Raw genomic sequence first — 23,742 nt, 5'->3', positions numbered from 1 at the left:
AATTATGAAAAAATTAATTTATATTTAATGTTAATTATATTCAAGCTCGTATAACCATGGATGAACTTAGAATTCATTGCATAATATTACACGAGCACATTTAATCTAACGTCCAAGCAGATAATTTCCCTCGATGACCTAATAACACGTCGCACTTTTAATATCAAATAACAAAATTCAATTGAAATTAAATAATGCAACGAAAGTAATGCATTTTCTTGCAATATTTTCATTTCATTCATTTGTTATATTGAACTATATCAAAAATATTTTTCATTATAAGAGAAAATCGATATTGTGCGAAGTGCTAATCTTAAAACTAAGTATCAAATTCATCAAAGTATTTGCGAATTTGTTCGAGTCTATCTCGTTCGAGATAGAATCGAAATAGAAATGAATCTTTCAAATTGATGCAAATCCCTTTGAATCGTGATACATAAGGAAGATTACAGAAGAGTCACAAAATAAATTTACAAAACAAGCATAATAGAATGAGATGATAAAATTTTGCAACAATTCTGTATAAACCAGGAGGCGGAATTTCCACTCCGGAGTGGAAGCGAACCTCGTGCCTTTCCTGGATCCTACCTACTTAAAATTAAAGTTTTCACATTCACTCAAAGAAGTATGCTACCTGTCTGCCAATTACCCGTATTTAAAAAGAGCAAATACACATACGTACCCACCCACCCACTCCACGATTCTCTCACATACCACCAGGGTGCAAAAGCCTAAACTAGAGAGCATGCCCCGGGGCACCTCCGACACCCTAGTTCAACCACGTTTTCTAAACTTATATGCTAAAGGGTATACGTACTGATTGCTGTAATCGTCTGCCAAGGCTAGTGATTATTGCATAAAACTAAGCAAAAATACAAGTATACTAGTATATATGCATACTAGTAATATACGAGTATATCAAAGTTTCCACAAATAAATGCGGTAACTCTACTATGCAAAACGATTGTTAAAAAAAAAAAGTTCGTATCGTACGCGTGACACTACAAGTTATTTTTATTCAATAACTTTAAAAAATAATAAGCGCGGTATTACGTGTCGCGAAACGATGTACAATGCACACACCTAAACGCACACACAGGTGCAACGTACACCGTGCAATCACTAGCACAATGACAGCCGCCAATAGGGGGAAAAACTTAAAACTAAACCTATACTAATTGTTTCTCACCTATACGAGTAGCACCTGGGCACAGGCATAGATGAGAACGCAGAAAGTATAGGGGGGAGAAACGGGAGATTAGTATATTAGAAGCTGAAAATCCTGATCTAAAAAATATGATTAAAAACACATATATACATAAGACATAAATACATTTTTTAGAAATTTATCTAAGCGGCTAAGACTCTACAATTTATTTGATAAATATTAACTTTTAAAATATCTTTTAATATATTTTAATATATTTAAAAACCTCGGACGACTCCTTTCATTAAGTTGGCTGTTCTAATAAAAGAACTGGGCTTTGAGCCACCACTTAACTGCTAGAATCTATCCGTCGCGAATGAGTTTGTTTTCTTGCTCATTTATTGTAATATCGAAGTATCGATATATCAAAATTAATCGCGATTAGATAAACTAAGTACGAAGCAATGCATGTAAGACATTTATTACATGCTTTTCTGGACGAAAACGAGTAAATTAATGCTCGGTTTCACCATACTAACCACGAACAAAACACGTAATAAAAAGAAAGTGCATTAATTAATTGCACTGTTAATTAAATGATTTAACCGATGAGACAAGAAAACCTATCCTGAACTAATAAAAATACAATACAATACAATATAATATACAATTTTCATGAGTAACTCCTAGAAAGGAATTACTCATGTGCTCGTCACTAATTTATTTAAATAATTACAACCAGTAACTCGTGCCGATTAGGACCTTTCATCCTCGACATGATTGAGCACCGGAGGGACTTTAAATTTTAACTCACGGCATAAGAAGTTCTACGATGGCTCCAAAACACTCCTACTTCGCAGCAAGTATTGTAGAATGCGAATCGAAGATCCATCGAAGATCCATCGAAGATCCATCGAAGATCCACCGAAGATCCATCGAAGATCCATCGAAGATCCATCGAAGATCCATCGAAGATCCATCGAAGATCCATCGAAGATCCATCGAAGATCCATCGAAGAATTCATTCCCATCTTTGATAAGGTAGAAAGTCCGTCGTCATATCTGTAAAATAAAATAGAACAAAACGATAAGTTATCTGCAATATAATCAAAATCATATAAAAAAATCGAATAAAATGTAAATAAAAATAGATACTTACAATGCATTCCAATGGGATGAAATTCAATTGCACCATGGCGATGCACCTCGCGTGAATCTAAAAACGCGGTATAAACGAAAATAAGAAACTATAGATGAGTTTCTTATCGCGAAACCGAAATTTTATTATACGTCGAACAACACTGATTCTAATTCGCGTTGATTTTAATTTTTATACGCCCGATCACTGATTCTACACAACTAATTCAAAGACTGCTTTGCACACAGTCAATGCAAGTAGAAAAATCTTCATTGATGCACTGATTCTAATACGCGAACAGTCTGTGCGACTGTTTAAAGATAAAAATACAACTTTACTCGAACAAACTCTAATGCAATTACTGCATTGGTCGCAGTTAATTTAATATATAAATTTCAAAAATAGTTCGCGAACGCGACGGAATTGAAAAGAAAACGAACGAACGTGCTTCTAATCCGTGATTTTAATTATATTTAACGATACAACACTCCCGTATATTGCTTCGCGCACGATAGCAATGCACGAACACTTGCAACACTTCACAAACACAATTCACAAACACTTCCAACACTGATATATTCCCATGATGATCTGAAACAGAAATAAAAACAAAATTATAAATATCATTGTTGTAAGTAAAAAAATTATTATAATTATTGAGAAAGTGTTTAAAATAAAAATTGACTTACGTTTATTCTTCATTGATGAATGCACGATGGGTATCCTACCCTTAGGATGACGATGAGCACACGTTTAAACCGAATAAAAGAAACTTACGGAGTTTCTTAACCGAGCAAACGAAACTTTAACATGCGACGATCAACACTGACTTTACTTTCCGATTCTTTTGTATTTTATTTTTACGATGCAACACACGAGTACCTCATTGCCTACGCGCTCGATTGCAATGATGTTCTGAAACAGAAAAAGAAAAAGAACAATTAATATCATCGTTATAATAAAAAACCATTAAAGTTATCATAGAAACGTTTAATAGGAAAATATACTTACTTTTAGTCTTCATTGATGACTGCAGGATGGGTATCCTACCCTTAGGATGACGATGAATAAAATAAAATTAAATAAAACTCTGAAAAGCTGAAACATACTAAAAAGATTATAGAACAATATATCCTGTGAATCATTCCTGAAGGCATTGCACACTTTTAAAGATATTTTATCATAAAGAATCAATATAAATTCAAGCAATATTAATTGCCTTTATCTCACTACTTGTATAAAATTACATATAAAGTATTTAATATCAGTAAAAATTGTTAATAAAAATCGATAACGTTATATATATATAATAGTTTAATACGTCACGTTAGTTAGATCTTAGCTCGTTGAAGGACTGATCAGGAATGAACACGTAACCGCGTCCTTCATGTCGAACGTTCGGCTGTCTTCGTTTTGTTTTCGGCTGTCTTCGTTTCTTCTGTTCTCACTTCGAGAAATTCCTGGAATATACGTACACATTCGTTATTGCCCGTAGATAGAATATTTTGTTTTCTTATTTTCTCTCTCTCTCTCTCTCTCTCTCTCTCTCACTTTCGTTCTCACTCTTTGTATACATTTCTGTATGGTTTAAAAAAAAGAATAACGCTTACCTCGATGAATATGAAGATAAAAAAGAGTAAACACAATTGTTAGACTGAGTATATGTATTCCTGCTGGACTCTCCTAATGCTCGGTACCTAAAAAAGGAAAAAAAAAGATTACATTAGTATAACATAAAGAAAATCAAATATATGAGTGTATGTGTACGAGCTACCTATACTTATGCATATATGATTGTATGTGTATGTGACAGGAATCGAATTCAATACGAAATACGATCTTTGAATACATTATTATGAAAAATAATTAATTAGAGCATCATTAAAGATGGTAGTAATTATCGATACCATGAAAAAAGCTGGAAATTAGAAGAAATATTGTTAAGTAACATTGGTGAGATTGGCGGGACGTCGAGATATATCGAAGTTCCATTGTCACAGATATCGTTCGAACTTTTCAATATTTCGTTTTGAAAACACTCATGTATGAAAATCTTGTGTGTAGCTATCGTTTGATATATAATAGGAAGGTGTAAAATACTTTTCAATTACCTGAGTTAAACGAGATGACAGGTATACAAAATGGTGGTCGTCGCTGTGACGTAGCCGCAAAGAAACGAAGCGACATTTGAGACGACATCATGGCTGCTTCAGAATGTTACATTTTTTCCATCTATTATAGAAAAATATCGAATAGTTAAAAATAGGATATAGGAACATAAAAATTGTCGAAATATATACTTTATTAATCCAAACAATGAAAATTGAACATTATAAGTCGATATCCATAGAAATGATGCCGTAAAACAAGATATATATATATCATTGCGTAGAAAAATGCATACCAATGTACATGGAATTTTTTTCTACGCAAATATTCTTTATCCTCGACATTATCGTAATCTTTCGATTATATCATTTGGAAGTCATTTGCTAGAAGAATCTATTAGTATATAGGAAGATTATTTACGTTAGAAAATATTTTTTAATTACCTGAGATTAACGGAACGACGTAGCATCCGTCCGATCTCCAGCACCGACGCCGCGAAAAGAAAGAAGAATGATCAGCAAAGAGCCCTGATTGGCTGATAATTATTGCAGAGATAAGTGACCAATCAAAAATTCCCAATTACCATATAGAAATTTCACGCACACAAGCTTGCCCCGTCACGTACGTAACTCGGCTTTCTTCATGACCACGCTAGTCAAGCTAGATATGATAATTTATTTCTTAAACAAATAAAAAATTTATTCTATTTTTCTATTTAAGTTACAAATATCTTGTTAATATTTAAAAAATAACGAAAAGAATAAAGACAATATGCACTATAAACCTTATCACACCGCACAGAAGAACATACATAATTTATTTATTACAATAATTAAATATCAATTTTATGAATTATTATAATTATCTAATTACTAATCCAATTAATAATTATTCTTATCTAATTTATTTTTTTATTAGGTGTATACGTTCCTTGTAAATATTTAAAAAATAACGAGTAAAATAAAGACAATATACACTAAAAACTTTATCACATGGCAACGTTCTGATTTAAACATTCCTTCAATTTTTATGTAATTGTTTAAACTAATATACATTATATGTATGTAGAACGAGCTATATATGTATATGTATGATATTTGTATAAGATGTCACTCTCTCTTTCTCTTTCCCCTTCTCATACTTTTTATATTACTATTCTTTATGTTATAAAAGAAAAGAGATAAACTTATCACAACTGATATCAATATAAAAAAGTAAACACAATTATTATTTAGATAGAAAAGTAAACACAATTAGACTGACAATGAGTATATGTATTCATGCTGTATTCTACCAATGTTTGGAAACCTAAAAAAAAATATAAAGTAATATAGCATTGGTATAATATAAAGAAAATTAAATTTATGAGTTTTTTGTATACTTGTAAAACGTTCGTTGTTAATATTTAAAAAATAACGTGTAGAATAAAGACAATATATACTAAAAACTTTGTCACATTGTACAGAAAAACACAATCGTATAGAAAAGAAACCTCGTTGCAGATATTTTTAAAACAATTGACATCGCATGCCAGAGGAAAACACATTTTTATAGAGATGAAACATCATTATAGAAATCTTTAAAACAATTGACATAAGGCACTGTAGAAATCCTTAAAGAATTAAAATAAATTGAAAGAAAACAATTGACATCTCTCATGCCAACTATGAAAGTATAAATTCCCATATTCTGTATCGATATGGAAAAATTCTTGTTATTTTAATTCTTTAAGGATGGTTACAGTGCTTTATGTCATTTGTTTTAAAGATTTCTATAACGTGGTTTCTTTTCTATACAATTGTGTTCTTCTGTGCGGATTTTATTGTATAACCTCTTTATTTTATTCCTTATTTTTTAAATATTATCAAGGAACGTGTACACCTAATAGGAAAGAAAAATTGATTTTTGATTTATTAAATAAATAAATTTTGTGTGTTTTTCTGTGCAATGTGATAAAGTTTTTAGTGTATATTGTCTTTATTCTACACATTATTTTTTAAATATTAACAAAGATAACTTGATACTTTACTAATACAATCCTATGATTTTCAGATCTGCAAGTATTAGAAGATTTGGAAAAGCACAGCATCTATTAGGCTTTCTTATTGTTTTGTGTATCAAGTACATACATAAAAGAAGAGTTTACAAGATTTTAAAATGAATCCAGGCAATTTTTATATAATACTTAAACGTGCAAACACCTCAGCTTTCTTCTATCATAATGGTATACTTCAATAATTCACATTTTACATTAGTATATTGTTTATTAATTGTTTGAATATATTAGTTGTATAATTGTTTAGAGAAATGTACTTTATTTTTTCATTTACATATACGTGTACATTACGTATACATTAACAATTATTTTAATGCACTAATGCACTTTTCTTATATTGCAGCTAAGTTTTACCCTCGAAGTCACCACTGCGCAGAAGCATTATAATAATTACTTAAAATAGATAAAAATACGAAAATCATTACGTTTTAATCTTAAAGATTATGTATTAGATGTATGACACCCTTTATACACATGCGCATTGTTTGGAAGGTCTTATAAACAACATTTAATAAAAGTACTTTCATAGAGGACAACGTCTCATTTCAACGATCGATTTCGAAGGAGAAGGTACATTGATCATACATTCCGATCTTTTAGACAACAATAGACACTTGCATCGATTAATTAACAATTATTATAATGCACTAATGCACTTTCCTTATATTGCAGCTAAATTTTACCCTCGATGTCATCACTTCGCAGGTGCATTAAAATAATTACATAAAAATGATAAAAATACGAAAATCATAACGTTTCAATCTTAAATTTTATTGATTAGATAGATTATTTCTTTTATATCCATGCGTAACGTTCGCAAAGTCACATAAACAACTTTCACCAAAAAAACTTTAACAGAGGATAATTACTCAGATCAACGGTGGATTTCGAGGAGGAGGGATCACAGAACATATACACCGAGCTTTTAGACAACAATAGACACTTGCATCGAATAATTAACAATTATTATAATGCATTAATGCACTCTCTTTATGTTACAGCAGAATTTTATCCTCGAAGTCCTCACTGCGCAGGAGCATTAAAATAATTACATAGAATAGATAAAAATACGAAAATCATAACGTTTTAATCTTAAATTTTATTAAATAGGTTTATTATTCTTTTTATACACATGCTCAACGTTCGGAAGGTCCTGTAAACAACTTTCACCAAAAGAACTTTAACAGAGGATAATTACTCAGATCAACGGTGGATTTCGAGGAGGAGGGATCACAGAACATATACACCGAGCTTTTAGACAACAATAGACACTTGCATCGATTAATTAACAATTATTATAATGCATTAATGCACTCTCTTTATGTTACAGCAGAATTTTACCCTCGAAGTCCTCACTGCGCAGGAGCATTAAAATAATTACATAAAATAGATAAAAATACGAAAATCATAACGTTTTAATCTTAAATTTTATTAAATAGGTTTATTATTCTTTTTATACACGTGCTCAACGTTCGGAAGGTCCTGTAAACAACTTTCACCAAAAGAACTTTAACAGAGGATAATTACTCAGATCAACGGTGAATTTCGAGGAGGAGGAATCACAGAACATATACTCCGAGTTTTTAAGCAACAATAGACATTTTTGTCGATTAATTAACAATTATTTTAATACTTTAATACATTCTCTTTATATTTCAGATTATTTAGACACATATATGTACTAGTATACGTATTACATATTTATTAACATATTTTAAATATTAAATAATTTCGATCCGATATTTTATTAGATGAAAATTTTACCCCACCTCCTCGAAGTCATCACTGCGCAAGAACATTACAACAAATGTACATTAGTTTAAACAATTATACAAAAAATAAAAGAATATTAAAATGAGAGCGTTATAATATTAAATTTTATTGATTAATTTTATTGATTTTCTTTTATACACATGCGCAATTTTCGGAAAGTCACATAAACAACTTTCACCAAAAGAACTTTAACAGAGGATAATTACTCAGATCAACGGTGAATTTCGAGGAGGAGGGATCACAGAACATATACTCCGAGCTTTTAGACAACAATAGACGCTTGCATCGATTAATTAACAATTATTTTAATATTTTAATGAATTCTTATTATAATTAAGATTGTTTAAAAGCATATATATTTATTTAAATATTACCTAACTTTTGACGTACTTTGAATATTAATTAATTTCTATTTTATGTTATAATAGATGAAAATTTTACCCCTCCCCTCCGAAGTCATCACTGCGCAAGAACATTACATTTCTATCTCTCGTTTAATTAACAATTATTTAAGGTGTATTGAACAAAGTATTATTCTCTACTAATACTTATATATATAATTGCTTAAACATATACATACATTATTTTAAATATTACATACTCTCCTATTAACGTATTTTGAATATAGAAAATAATTTTAATATGAATTTATTTTTATGATTTTAGATGACTGTGTCTTCAGCTTGGTTGCGTTCTTGGATTGTGACATAATTATAAACTTCTCCAATTACTTAGATTGTTTTTCAATCATTGTTATATAAAATTTAATATCAAACGTTTATTAAAATTTTATAATTTTTTTAGAAACAATTCAATGGGTAGCGGGTGGATTTCTTCTTCGCAAAGGGCGCCATTTGTTAAGAAGGAATTTACTTCAGGGATGCGACCCTGCCCACGCGAGCCTTGATTCTATCTTTCTCCCAAGGATAGAATCATGTCCTTCCCTCAGCTTTTTAAAGTGAAACGCCCTATCCTTTTTTTTTATTTTTTTTTATTTTACTTTGCTTTTTTTAACTCGCGATTTTGCAAGCATAGATGTGCACGTAGCATAGGAACTGAAACTGCATTAGAAGGGATGTCTACCACCGCTATTAGTAAGACGGGCCCAGGGATTAAGTTCTTCAAGCCTGCAGTAAATATAGTACCGGTGGGCAAACTGTACGTGCAGCGTAAGTTTCTCGTAATATAGATTAGAGTCAGTGGATTAGTCCAACCGGTGGGATACCACTTAAAAAAAAAACGTAAAAAGTTTCACTTTAAAAAGCATACTTTTCCACTTCTTCCCTATCCCTTTGCTTTTTTTGTTGCAGGTTACATAGGAGGAGGACCACACCAGGACAGCACGAGGACCAAACCAGGACAGCACGAGGACCACACCAGGACAGCACGAGGACTTAGTTATAATAAAAGATAGTGTAAGATAATTATTAGTATAATTAAATGTATAATTTAATTTATAATTACATGTATAATTTTAATCTATTTATTCTTCTCCCCTTAGCACATTACACGCGTGTGACATTTATATTTAATGTATTTTATTTGTTCACGGGTTACATGTTACTTCGATTCCATTCATGTTTTACTACTCTTTTATCATTTTTTTATTTGGTTTTCCATTTTTCTCTTCATTATCGATAGTAATTATAAAGATTTTCCGAATAAAACTCTTAGGGTGGGGCATAAGAGTGGGGCTCATTAAAAATCATTCACGGGGTGATCATTTTCATTTCATTTTCTTTGGTTTCAATTTAATTCGGATGGGGACATCTTCAGGATGCACATCCCGGGTCTTCAGAAGCGGTTACCTCCTCGTGGTTAGACCTGGGCAATGGTATTTTACTTTCAGTATAATGTTTAACATATTTTATATGTTAAACATTCCATTGCAAGTAAAATCCAGCTAAAGACCGCTTACCATTAACATTATAATGATAATTAGTTTCTTTCATTTTCCTAATTAATATCATATTACAATTCATTACATTGTTTTCCCTTAATACTACCTACATATTATATCCCACATTAAAATACTCGATTTATTTTCTAGGAACACTAATCTTGTGCATTCTTTCAGACGTTTTTGACGTGCAGTGCGGTCGGTAAAGCACGTCTCGGTCGCGTTCGCGATAAAAAACCTTTTTATAGTTTTTTATTTTTGTTACTGTCCACCCTTCGTCATCCTAAGGGTAGGAGACCCATCGGGCATTCATCACTGAAGATTAAAAGTAAGTATAATTTTTCTATGAAACATTTTCTATGATAAATTTTCAATAGTTTTCGATTACGACGAAGATATTAATCGTTCTTTTTCATTTTCTGTTTCAGAACATCATTGCAATCGAGCGCGTAGGCAATGAGGTACTCGAGTGTTTGCATCGTTAAACAAAAATCGGAAATTTTTCGGGTAAAGAAACTCCGAAAGTTTCTTTTATTCGGTTTATACGTGTGCCATCGTCATCCTAAGGGTAGGAGACCCATCGGGCATTCATCACTGAAGATAAAAGGTAAATTAATTTTTCTATTAAATATTTCTTTAATAATTACTTGTAATTTTTAAACGATAACAATGATTCTAATCGTTTTATTTTTCTTTTTCTTTTTACAGAAGGCTAAGTGTTTGTGTTAGTGTTTGATATTTGAACTGCGTGCAATGCAGTTGTAAAAATTAGAATCAGTGTCGTGGTCGCGACAAGAAACACGTAAGTTTCTGATTTTCGTTGGAACCGTCTACGACATCGTCATCTTAAGGGTAGGAGGCCCATCGGGCATTCATCAATCAAGATAGAAGGTAAATTCATTTTTCTATTAAACATTTCTTTAATAATTACTTGTAATTTTTAAATTGTAACAATGATACTAATAGTTTTCTTATTTTCTTTTTTTTCAGAAAGGTAAGCAAGTGTTGGTGTTTGATTTTTGAACTGCGCGCAATGCAGTTGTAAAAATTAGAGTCAGTGTTTGTACGAATAATTAAAAAATACAATTTTTATCGCGAAGTAGAGTCAAGTTTTTCGAATAATTAAAATACAATTTTTATCGCGAAGTAGAGTCATGTTCGTACGATAATTAAAATACAATTTTGATCGCGAAGTAGAGTCATGTTTGTTTGAATAATTAAAATAAAATTTTGATCGCGGAGTAGAGTCAGTGCATTCGGTCATCGTCACCTTAAGGGTAGAAGACCCATCGTGCATTCATCAATGAAGATTAGAAGTAAGTATATTTTTCTATGAAACATTTTCTATGATAAATTTTTAATAGTTTTTGATTACGACGACGATATTAATCGTTCTTTTTCATTTTCTGTTTCAGAACGTCATTGCAATTCGTGCGCGAAGCAATGTAACGGGAGTGTTTGATCGTTTTAATATAATTAAAATCACGGATTAGAAGCACGATCGTTCGTTAATTAAAATTCGGTCGCGTTTCGCGTTCGTGTTCGCGTTCGCGTTCGCGTTATTTTTGAGATTTATATATTAAATTAACTGCGAGCAATGCAGTTAATTGCATTAGAGTTTGTTCGTATAAAATTATAGTTTTTTAATTTTAAAACAGTCGTACAGACTGTTCGCGAAGTAGAGTCAGTGAAGTGCATCAGTGAAGTGCATCAGTGAAGTGACCGCCTATCGGGAGTGAATTTTTTGTGTTTGCATTGACTGCGTGCAATGCAGTCTTTGAATTAGATTGTAGAATCAGTGTTTGTACGAATAATTAAAGTAACATTTTAATCGCGAAGTAGAGTCAGTGACCGGGCGTAAATTAAATTCAAATCGTATCGCGTATGTAGATTCAGTGTTGTTCGCCGTATAAGAAAAATTTCGGTTTCGCGATAAGAAACTCTTTTATAGTTTCTTATATTCGTTTACCGCGATATTAGATCACGGGAGTGCGGGGAAAAGTGCATCGAGGAATTCTCCGATGGATCTGATGGACGAGGGATGCAGCTGGACCATTTGCTACGAAGTAGGAGTGTTTTGGAGCCACCGCAGAACTTCTAATGCTAATTGTTCATATTGCGTACATGTGTCATTTTATTTTAAAATGCCATATATATGTAATATAACATTTAGCGGTTCGTGAGTTAAAATTTAAAGTCCCTCCGGTGCTCAATCATGCCGAGGATGAAAGGTCCCAATCGGCACGAGTTACTGGTTGTAATTATTCCAAAAAATTATTGACGAGCACATGAGTGATTTTAAAAAAGGATTAGTCCTTTTTTGAAATTGCTCATGAAACTGTATATTTTATTGTATGTTATATTATTAGATCAGGATAGGTCTTCTTGTCTCATCGGTTAAATTCATTTAATTAACAGTGCAATTAATTAATGCACTTTTCTTTTTTATTACGTGTTTCGCTCGCGTTTAATAGTGGTGAAATCGAGTATTAATTTACTCGATTTCGTCCAATAAAGCATGTAATAAATGTCTTGCATGCATTGCTTCGTACTTAGTTTATTTATCGCGATTTTATTTTTCGATATAATCAAAAAATGAGCAAGAAGACAAACCCATTCGCGACGGATAGACTCTGGCTATTAAGTGGCGGCTCAAAGCCCAGTTCTTTAATTAGAACAGCCATTTAACGAAAGAGTCGTCCGAGATTTTTATTATTTTTTTTAAATTCTTAAAATCTTTTTAAAAGTCATTAAAATGACTTGTAGAATCATAGCCCGCTTAGATTTGTTGAGAACATTTTATATATTAATCAATTTTTAGTTTAGGCTTTTCAGCATCTAATTTACTAATCCCCGTTTCTCCCCCCTATACTTTCTGCGTTCTCATTTATGCGTGTGCCCAGGTGCTACACGTATGGGTGAGAAACGGTTAGTATGGGTTTAGTTTTAAGTTTTTCCTCCCCTATTGGCGTTTGTCATTGCGCTAGTGATTGCACGTTGTACATTGCACATGTGTGTGCGCTTAGGAATGTGCATTGTACATCGTTTCGCGATACGTAATACCGCGCTTATTATTTTTTAAAGTTATTAATAAAAATAACTTGTAGAGCCACGCGTATGATACGAAATTTCTTTTTTTAAACAATCGTTTTGCATAGTAAGTTACCGCATTTATTTGCGGAAACTAAGATATACTCGTATACAACTAGTATGCAATATATACTAGTTTATACTTGTATTTTTGCTTAGTCATTTATGCAATAATCACTAGCCTTGACAGACGATTACAGCAATCGGTACGTACTCCCATAAATTTAGAAAAACGCGTTTGAACTAGGGTGTCGGAGGTGCCCCGGGGCATGCTCTCTAGTTTAGGCTTTTGCACCCTGGTGGTATGTGTGAGAACCGTGGAGTGAGTGGGTGGGTATGCATGTGCATTTTTTTGAGCGAATGTGAAACTTTAATTATAAGTAGGTAGGACCCCGGAATGGCACGTGGCATACTTGCACTTTTCAGTGCGAGTCCCCACCTCCGGGTTTTCTACGGAATTGTCACAAAATTCTATCTTTTTATTCTATCTTGCTTGACTTGTAAATCTTTTTTGTGACAATTCTGTAATATGCATTATGTATCATGATTCAAAGGGATTTGCAACCATTTAAGAAATTCATTTCTATTTCGATTGTATCTCGAACGAGATAGAGTCGAAATCAAATCCGCAAAACTTTGATGAATTGATACTTAGTTTTAAGTATTATAACTAACTTCGCACTATCGCGATTTAATCTTTGAAATGTTTCATATAATTTAATATAAAGAATAATTAAAAAAAATATTGCAAAGAAATGCATTGCATTTTTAGTATTATTTTTATTTCAATTCGATTATATTACTCGATAGTAAAAGCGCGAAGTGTTATAGGTCATCGATTAGCATAATTAACTGCTCGGACATTCGATTAAATGTGCTCGTGTAATATGTGCACAGTCGATGAACTTTTAAGTTCGTTGATTGTCCACGAGCTAGGATAGCTAACGGGAAACGCGAATGCATTTTGTAATAATTAATAAATAAGTCACCCCCTTAACGAACATCGGAATTATTTGCATAAGATGTACGATGAAAGAAAATAAATGGAATTATTTCATATGTATATTTAATGTGAAATGTATTTCATTTATATTAGTGTAATAAGCAGTTGAGAATAATTGGGTGAAAATGTCTTGAAGTCGTTTCTAAATTGTACGACCATAATTTGGCATATTATAACGGTTTGGTATTAGAATAGAATCGATACTTTACATAGTTAATAATATTCCTTTCGGCGATGAGATATTCTCGACCAAAAGGTAATAATTATTTTCAATGTAAAAAGCTCAGGATGTTTTACTAATCACATTTTTTTTCAGGGTTGTGTTAGGTCGGTTAGTTTTTTTTTATTATATAGAATCAGGGACGATTCTAATTCTATATCATTAATCGTTGTAATATGCCAAATTATGCGAATACTTTTTGGAACGATTGACGTTTTTGGTCAAAGATTCTTTTCGTGCTCGCACGTAGGGAATGTCCGACAGTAGGCTTGAAGAAAGAAGAGGCTAAAAGCCGAAGAGGCCCCCACTTAATTGTGGCTCAAGAGGGCAACTACAGACTTAATGAGTTATTTTCAAATTCAACGCATGGTTGAATTTTTTGAAAATAGCTCGTTGGTCATTTGATATTTTTATTGTTTTATTTTTTTTGTTTTGCTCGTCAATAATTTATAATGGTTATTAAGAATGGTAATAATTAAAATAGTTTTCTTTTTGTTACAGGTGACCATCGTTGGATTTGCCATACCACCCACCAAAAACCAAACATAATTTTTCCTTAAAATAAATCGAGTATTAAGAAACTTTGATTTTATAAATGATATTTCATTAAAAAGATAGACAATGCTTTAAAATCATGATAGAGTGCAATACCATTCCCGAATTCCCGCTCCAAAATCATATCATTTTCTGATTTCCTATTACACACAATTTCCCCACTTTTCATTCTTCATTTCATTCGTAGAAACTAATTATCTTATAATGTTTTTTAATGTCTCTTTTATTGTTTTAGGTATTAAGATTTATTCAATTATTCTATTATATATTTAATTAATTTTCGTTTATATTTTGTTTCAGGATGTGATTAATTCCAATGCATTTGTAAGTATTGGATTTTGATCTAGAAAGGGAATATGCTTTCGATGCATTCATTGGTTGTTCTGTTTTCTGTTTCAGGTTCGTTTCCAGTATTTTTTTCAATGGGTAGCGGGTAGATTCTTTCTTTTTGAAGAAAGGTCTACTTCAGGGATGCGACCCTGCCCACGCGAGCCTTGATTCTATCTTATTCCCAAGGATAGAATCATGTCCTTACCTAAAATTCCACCCACACCAAACGATCCTATTTTTAATGTTTTGTTGGCAGGTTGAATTATGTAGATAATGCAACACTTCGTCCAAGAGAAGGGAGAAAGGAAGAAGGACTGAGAGGGGGAGACTCAAAAGAGGGACTGAGTTATATTAAATGGTAATACGACATAATTATTTTTACAGGTACCATGGAGCACCACCAAATTATATACACTTATTTTTATTTGACTATATTTTAGGTAGATTGCAAAATTAAAAGATTACACATTATGAATATTTTCAATTTAATATGTGTAATTTTCGTATGTATATATATTGCAATTATACTACAATGTGTTACTTTTCAGTAAAATCATCGGTGTAACTTAAATTTTATTAACATGCATTCCTCGTTTTATGTTTGTGCGAAGAAAATCATTGTTGATGCACTTTTATGTTCTTGCAGATACCATGGATCAGTCTAAATTTTTATAGATACCATGGATCATTCATTGCATTTTGCAAATCTAAAATAATCTTATCTTTTCTTTTTCAGGTTCGTTTCCAGACCCTCTTTTCTCCTTCTTCCATTCCCCTTTTTTTGTTGCAGATTTAATAGGAGGAGGACCAGAAGAGGACCAAAAGAAGACCAGACGAGGACTTAATTATAGTAACGGATTGTATAAGGAAATTATTATTATAATAATTAAATGTATAATTTTAATCTATTCATTTTTCTCCTCTTAGCATCGCAGGCATGTAATAATTATTTTTAATGTATTTTTAATGTATTTTATTCGTTCACAGGTTCCATGTTATTTCAATTCTATTCATGTTTCACTCCGTCTTTATCATTTTGTTATTTCGTATTCCACTTTTCTCTACATTCTTGATAATAATTGCAAGGATTTTCCAAATGAAACTCTTAGGGTGGGGCCCAAGAGTGGGGCTTATTAAAAACGTTCTCGGGACTTTCATTTTCTGTGGTTTCAATTTAATTCGGATGGGGACATCTTCAGGATGCACATCCCGGGTCTTCGGAAGCGGTTACCTCCTCGTGGTTAGACCTGGGCAATGGTATTTTACTTTCAGTATAATGTTTAACATATTTTACATGTTAAACATTCCATTGCAAGTAAAATCTAGCCAAAGACCGCTTACCATAAACATTATAATTGTAATTAGTTTCTTTTAAATCCCTAATTAATATCATATCCTTCTTCCTTTTTCCTTGGTTTCTTTTTATCCATTTATTGTATAGAAACTAATTACTTTATAATGAAGAAGTTGCGCTGAAGCTGACATGGTTAATCTAATAAATTCTAATAACACATCAGCGTATAATACTATCTGAAAATAAATATTTATTTATTAATTGATTAAATAATATTTATTTTTTAATTGATTAAAATTGATGATTATTTGTTGATGTTGTATATAGTAAAATAATATACCTGTGTACCCGTAATATTCATATTAATCATATTGTAACCTAATTGAAGAAAGAAATACGTCAAATATATAAATTCAATCTGATCGACAAAACTGCAATATTGAAATTTTTTATTTGCTTAAAAATAATTCATTGAAACTTCTTTATCTGCTTAAAAATAATTCATTGAAACTTCTTTATTTGCCTAAAAAATAATTTTGTCGAATTACATTGAAAATACGAGTGCAAAGTATTTCATTAAAATTATTATTACGTATCACTTTTTACCTGCGAAATTATGATGCTTTTCATTCATTAAAAAGCTCATAATTATATACAAAATTTTGGAAATGATAGATCGATACAGCCATAATCCAATCATTCGTAATAATCTTACGTTGTAATGATAATAATAAGTATGAAAAAATGTATTCGATATTTCCATCATCGTTGATAGACCAACACTAAAAAATTAAATTTCATTTCCCCCTGAGGTATATTATTCTCTTACTATGTTGTAAGTATTATAGATTCTCTTTAAAAGGTTATCTCTTTGTTGTCATCGATTATTTCGAAGATGGGAAGAATTATAGGTTATGATAGCAAGTTTGTGCATATTTAATTGAAAGAAAGTTAGTAGATTACAGGGGGGTGTAAGAATATTGTTGATACGTTTTTCACATATGCGAATTGAAATGAATATGATGTAACATTTATTAAAGTACAATGTATATCCGTAAAAGATATCAAATTAATGTATTCTCTTTCATTCATAGAACTCACGTTGTGTAGAGGATTATGAAAGTAGCTTTTGCATATGACACAGACGAGAGATATTAGAAAGTACAAGAATTAAAAGATAGAAATAAAAAGGAATAAATGTGGTTACTTCGGATACGTAATGCATTATAATATTTAAATATATTTTACTCGAGTCATTTTTGATTAATTAATCAATTATATAATTTGTTATCTTTCACAACAGAAATAATATATATAATATTATTAAACGTATTACTTGTTATTTCAAATGTAATTTTCATTCGTTATATCGATTGCAATACGATGAAATAAAATATTTACATTTGTACTACGTTTGAATGAAAAACAAATTGGAAAGTTAAAATTTGAATATGTTTTATCACAGTTATTTTATTCATTAATAAATTATATAATTTGTTATCTATCACACAACCGAAGTTGTGTATACTATCATACGTATATTTATTATTATGAATGTAATTTTCATTCACTTCATTGATTGCAATACGGTGAAATAAGACATCGATGTTCGTACTACCTTTGAATAGAAAAACAAAAAGATTAGAAAGTTGAAATTTGTTGTTAATATCTTGTATAAGATAATCTTCGAAATCTTACCGAACTGAATGTTTCTATGGAGATAGTAATCATACTTCCTGCTGTTATTTCGCACGGTTTTGAAGATCGCATCATTATTAAGACGAGTATTTTTTTGCAACGTGTTGAAGTATTGTACCAACGTGCTTGAACCCTATAATTATATTGAATAACAATAAATATATATGGTGTATATTTATTTTTTACCAGTGTTTTATATTCGTAGTAAGTGAAAGGTATGAACAATTATTTTAATCATTTTTAAATAAATTATAGTTGCATATAATGATAATTTTTTATATACAGTAATATCTAAATAATATAATATAAAATCTTATATTAAATAATAAAATAAAATATAATTATTATATATATAATAATTAATTAATTTATATATTAATTAATTTATAAATAAAATTAAATAATATAATATAAAATCTTTATATACAGTAATATATTACGTCATTGTAATGTCCGATATCGAATTGTAATCGGACGGTTTGAACTTAATAACCAAATATTTGAGTGTTAATTAACTTTTAAATTAATGTAAATTTGATTTTAATGTTGCATTAATTAATCATAAAATTGATTTCACAAGATTAATTGTAACATTAAGTTGTACTCAGTTGAATATTCTTGTCATTTTATAATTATTTTGCAAATATTTAGTATACTTTTGTCAGGCATATTTTTTTTTAATTATTTTTTAAATATCTTACAAAAAATATTACGAATATTCATATATATTTAAAATAAATGTATTTTAATTGTCACGTAATACATGTAATATGTCTTTATTAAATATTTTCATAAAATCATTGTCATAAACGTATTCTTATAATACGTATATATAATTTTTGTTTATAATTTAATACACAGATTTCAACTCACACGCTGTTGTAAGGTAAATCACTATAATCCAATAAAAGCTGTGCTTGCCAGCATTGCCATAAGAGTTGAATAATTATAGATACAAAAAGAGCACCGAATCTCACAGCTTTGATAAATTCATTAGAATGTATTAATACCTACAAAAATTAATTATAAATAAATAAAATATATATGTACAGGTTTTTTGCACTTTAAATTCGTTCTTTTGCAAGTTAAATTCATCCCGTTTGCAAATCTTTTTCATCCTTTTGCCTTACAATTTGACTTGCAAGTGGGTGAAATTAAAATATAAAACCTATATTACGTATGTCTTATAATAATATTTTTATTTACTTATTTGATTTTTATTTTCTATTACCTGTGTACCGGAAACGGCTAAAATTAACACGTGGAGTCCTAAGGTGAATAAAAACATAGACGAAAATGATTCATCTATGAGCTCGGAAAATCTGTAAATCAAAATTTCCAATTGTATTTAAGAGAAACAAACGATGCAATAATATTGATACCAACTCTATAACTTTAATGTGCTTTCGTAAACAGTCTAAAGCCGTCCAATAATTTTTGTCATCGATCTTTTTAATGTTTAAACTGATTTCTAAATTTTCATCTTCGCCAATATGTTCCAACTTGTACCTGAAAAAACTTGTTATATCCTATTACTAGTTTTTAATTATTAACAAAAACAAAATTCATGGGGTTTACATTATTCTATAACTCAATCAGACTCTTCTAAAAACTTGATATTTGTGCCGAAAATTATAATAATAGATTTACAATTGGTCAAGAAATTGAGAAAATTTATTGCATGATTTATTTTATATGAAATAAATATTTTTAATATTTAAACATAAAAAGTTAAATTCACGTTTGAGCAATAGGTGATACATGCGGGGGTCAACGTGTTAATTAAATTATTTTGCATCAGGAAAGTTTCTATTTGATACAAAAAGTTTTAAATTATCTATTTACAAAAGAGTCATCAGATATTACATTTATAAGCAGACAGTATATAGATTGATCGGCCATTTTATACAATGTTTGTAGTAATACATTGATATATATAATATATGATAGGTATTCGTGAAAAAGTTGACCGAGAGCCCTTTAAATAGCTTAACCCTTTAAGTATCAAAGACTTCAGGAATTTATATGTCAGTGATTATGAGGGTACAGCCAATCAGATTGAAGTTTGTCGTTATTTAGTGTAATAGTATAGGTTAGGTTGTTCGTTTTGCCCCTTCTTTTCCATCACTTGTTAGAAAAACCAGTGCCGTAACTAATAACGTTCTCATGCGAGAACGTTTTATTATTTGAGGTTAGAATGAATAATATATAAAAAGTTAGGTTAACTTGATTATAAATTTAGATATTATTATTTAGGATTAGTAATAGGTAAAAAAGTTAATTAGAAATTATTAGAAGAAAAGAAACAAAATATTAGATTTATATTTTTTGTCATCCTATTTTTGGTACGCTCATGTTCGGTTACGCGTAGGAACGCCCACAATTTGGTAATGACCGATAAGAAATTTCTTGGATATTTAAAGGGTTAATGGTTAGAACAGTGGCTAGAAAAAATCCTGGGTTCGAATTTCGGTTCAGTTAGTTCGTTGGCTCAATTTTTTCACGAATTCTATAATAATATTCATGTTTGATCATTTTAAAATCATAAAAACGAGACCTGATTCTTACCCGATCACGGCAAATATTCCACAGGCGTGTTGAATGAACGATATGTATATTAAATTTACAGAAGCTGAAATGAGCATATGAGACATTATAGAAATGTAAGAATGAATAAGTATCTCGTAATAATGTTTTTCGAAATCGAGATTGCCATAACGCAAGTGATACGGAAGAGTCTCCAATATATTTGTTGAGTTATCAAAACTTGAGCTCAACATTGTAATTATAGGTTGCAGAATGAACATGAAACCAGTAAACGACATGTAAACTGTAACACGCAATGAAAAATACGATAAATTCAATCTTTTTATTATCATTATTATTATTATTATCAATAGCAGATCGTGGCTTAAAAACGTCGGGATGTAGTAAATTTAGAAATATACATGTACGTTGTTCGAGAATAAGTTAAAAAGTTTCCATCCTATTCTTTTCTCAAAATTTTGAAACTACATTGAAAAATAAAAGTGAATTTTATTTAAACAAAAAAATGATTGGTGTGTGCTGTTGATTTTAAAGAAAGTGGTAAATAGACGTGAACTTTTTGGTAGTATTGAATAAGTGTAAAGTAGTGTTAGTAGAAAAGTAATTTTATCCTGTAAAAAGGAAAAAAATACAACAATAAAATAAATAAATGCTTGTTTTTATATACACAAAATTTTGATCTGCTGTATAATAGTTTTACAGTATCTATGCCGAGCTAGTCCAGATAATAATAATAATAATTGTTATTATTATTGGAATTATATTTTGATTATGTCATACTTAAGTAAAAAATGGCCAATTTTTGTCCTTGTAAAGTATACGACTTCAATAATTTAATCTCCATTTTTGAAGACAAATGTTGCCAATCATCAAAGATTGTATCGATACATTGCTTCAACTGTGTAAATATATTTAACGTGACGATCATTCGAGAGAGATGAATTTCATTCATTAAATATATACAATATTTATTAATAAATGTAAATGAGATATATATATATACCTTTTCAGAGTTAAATAAAAGTCCTAAGAATTCTGCCCCACAAAACAATGATATCATAATATTCGGTATACAATCAATAGCTTCTTCCATGTCATTTCGAACTTCTATTAATTTTGATAACTGGATTAATAAAAAAATTAGAAAATTATTTTTTCAAACGTGAAATCTGTTTTGTTTTATTTTTTTGTATTAATTTGTTTTTATTTTTTATTATACCAACGATATATTACATTATTAATAACGTATAAATACTGAAAAATTAAATAAATAATTCAAATTATGAAATAATTTAAGATTGTGTCTTCTTAAAATATTACATCCTAACCTAAATAATTTATATTCTTATTAATATTAGAAGATAAGTAAAAGTTTTTTGACTACACAGTAGTGTTTACACTTACTATATATGCAAGCAACTATCGTATAATTGCATTTAATTTTGCAATTCAGTAATAATAATATCAATTTTTCTAATATCCACCACAAGATGGCCACCATTGTATATACAATGTATAAAATCGTACGAATGTGATTGTGAGCGATTAAAAAATAATTGTAATTGTTGTTAGAATATTATAAAAAAAAAATAGTCTAAATTTTTGACTTCGAAATTTTTAATAAAATGATTATTATATTATTATATGGAAATGTGTATGCGAATAAGTTACCTGTCCAACGAGAACACCTTCAGTTAAGAATAAAGTCATCACGTAACAGAAACATTTTACGAGTAACGTTTGATAAGGCCATAGTCCGCATATACGCATAAAGAATCTTAAAACTTTATAATACTCTTCATAATTGTCTTCGTGATAGAAATCCTGTGACACCATGTTCTACCTTCTACGTGTATTACAATATTAAATGTCTTTTACTTTGATCTGTTACTTTCTTTCAACTATATAATAAAGAAGTCTGTTTCATGTGACTAAAGGGTTGCAGTTAGGGTTAAAAGAGACTTGTAATTGTAACGTATTAAAACTTCCTTAGTTATAAATAATTAATTATCGTTAGAATTACGTTAGAGAACAAAAGTATTTATTATTTAATCCGACAGTGATGTTATATGGATTTTAATGGACTTGCGCGTTTACTAAATGTTCTTTGATACAACGACATTGCACAAGTTAAACGTGATATTTTTTACAACCTTATGCCGAACGAAAATGTGTGGGAAGATAAAAATTTATTGGGTGAGAAAAATACGTTATATGTGATTAATTTTTTGTTATAACAATCTTAAAAAAAATAATAACACAAATGTTAAGGTACGTGATACGTGAAACAAACATGAAATGAAAACTGAATAATAATACATAAGTTATGATGTAAAATCAACAGTTGTGTTGGATTACAATAAAAGCAATAGGTGAAGTTAAGGGAAGAAATTGTTTATAAACAAATATTTTTGTATTTTCTTTGACATGATCCTTTTTAATAATTACGTTATTTTCCAAAATATTTATAAAGATAGAGCAAACAAAATTAATAGAAGAAATAATTAAATAAAATAAAGCAAAAATAAAAGCACTACACTATGTTCATTATTATCATCAAGATTCACTGACAAACATTTTCTTTTTTCCATTGAAACAATTTTCGTTCGGAAAGTTCGTAAACGTTGTATAGTTTGTTTAACAACAAAAAAGACAATAGATTTATTTTTTCGATGTGAAAACTACCGTGTGGTTATATGTTTTGACCATTTCAAGTATTATCATAATGCATAAAACTATTAAATTTAATTTCTCAAATTATTTTCAATGTATAACTTCATTGTGAACTAAATGAAATTAAATATACAATTCTTTGCTTTTTTGTCATTTTTATTTTCATTTTTTATCATTTTGAAATATTTTAATTTTTATACAAAATAAAA

The 23,742-nt window shown here is 29.9% G+C and overlaps 1 protein-coding gene across 1 annotated transcript; it reads right to left on the bottom strand.

Annotated features, from left to right (window-relative positions):
- Positions 1 to 19,182: 19,182 nt before the first annotated feature.
- LOC122513182 lies at positions 19,183 to 22,696 on the bottom strand. The gene is made up of 7 exons (XM_043629450.1): positions 22,532 to 22,696; positions 21,864 to 21,983; positions 21,641 to 21,758; positions 20,882 to 21,143; positions 19,700 to 19,822; positions 19,545 to 19,635; positions 19,183 to 19,323 (listed from the first exon to the last, which is right to left on the bottom strand). The coding sequence occupies exons 1-7, from the start codon at positions 22,694 to 22,696 to the stop codon at positions 19,183 to 19,185; spliced, it is 1,020 nt and encodes a 339-aa protein (XP_043485385.1).
- Between the last annotated feature and the right edge of the window lie 1,046 nt (positions 22,697 to 23,742).

Source organism: Polistes fuscatus, unplaced genomic scaffold (assembly GCF_010416935.1).
Source record: "Polistes fuscatus isolate 324 unplaced genomic scaffold, CU_Pfus_HIC Scaffold12, whole genome shotgun sequence".
NCBI classification, from domain to species: Eukaryota; Metazoa; Arthropoda; class Insecta; order Hymenoptera; family Vespidae; genus Polistes; species Polistes fuscatus.
This window is presented reverse-complemented; position numbering and strand designations above follow the sequence as displayed.

What these genes read in the sequence shown, in the direction of transcription:
- LOC122513182 (XM_043629450.1), bottom strand. Translation starts at nt 22,696, where the DNA reads ATGGTGTCACAGGATTTCTATCACGAAGACAATTATGAAGAGTATTAT. An exon ending in AAGGTGTTCTCGTTGGACAG is followed by an intron (nt 21,984 to 22,531) that starts GTAACTTATTCG and finishes TTATTAATCCAG; the next exon opens with TTATCAAAATTAATAGAAGT. An exon ending in GGAATATTTGCCGTGATCGG is followed by an intron (nt 19,823 to 20,881) that starts GTAAGAATCAGG and finishes AAGTTTTTTCAG; the next exon opens with GTACAAGTTGGAACATATTG.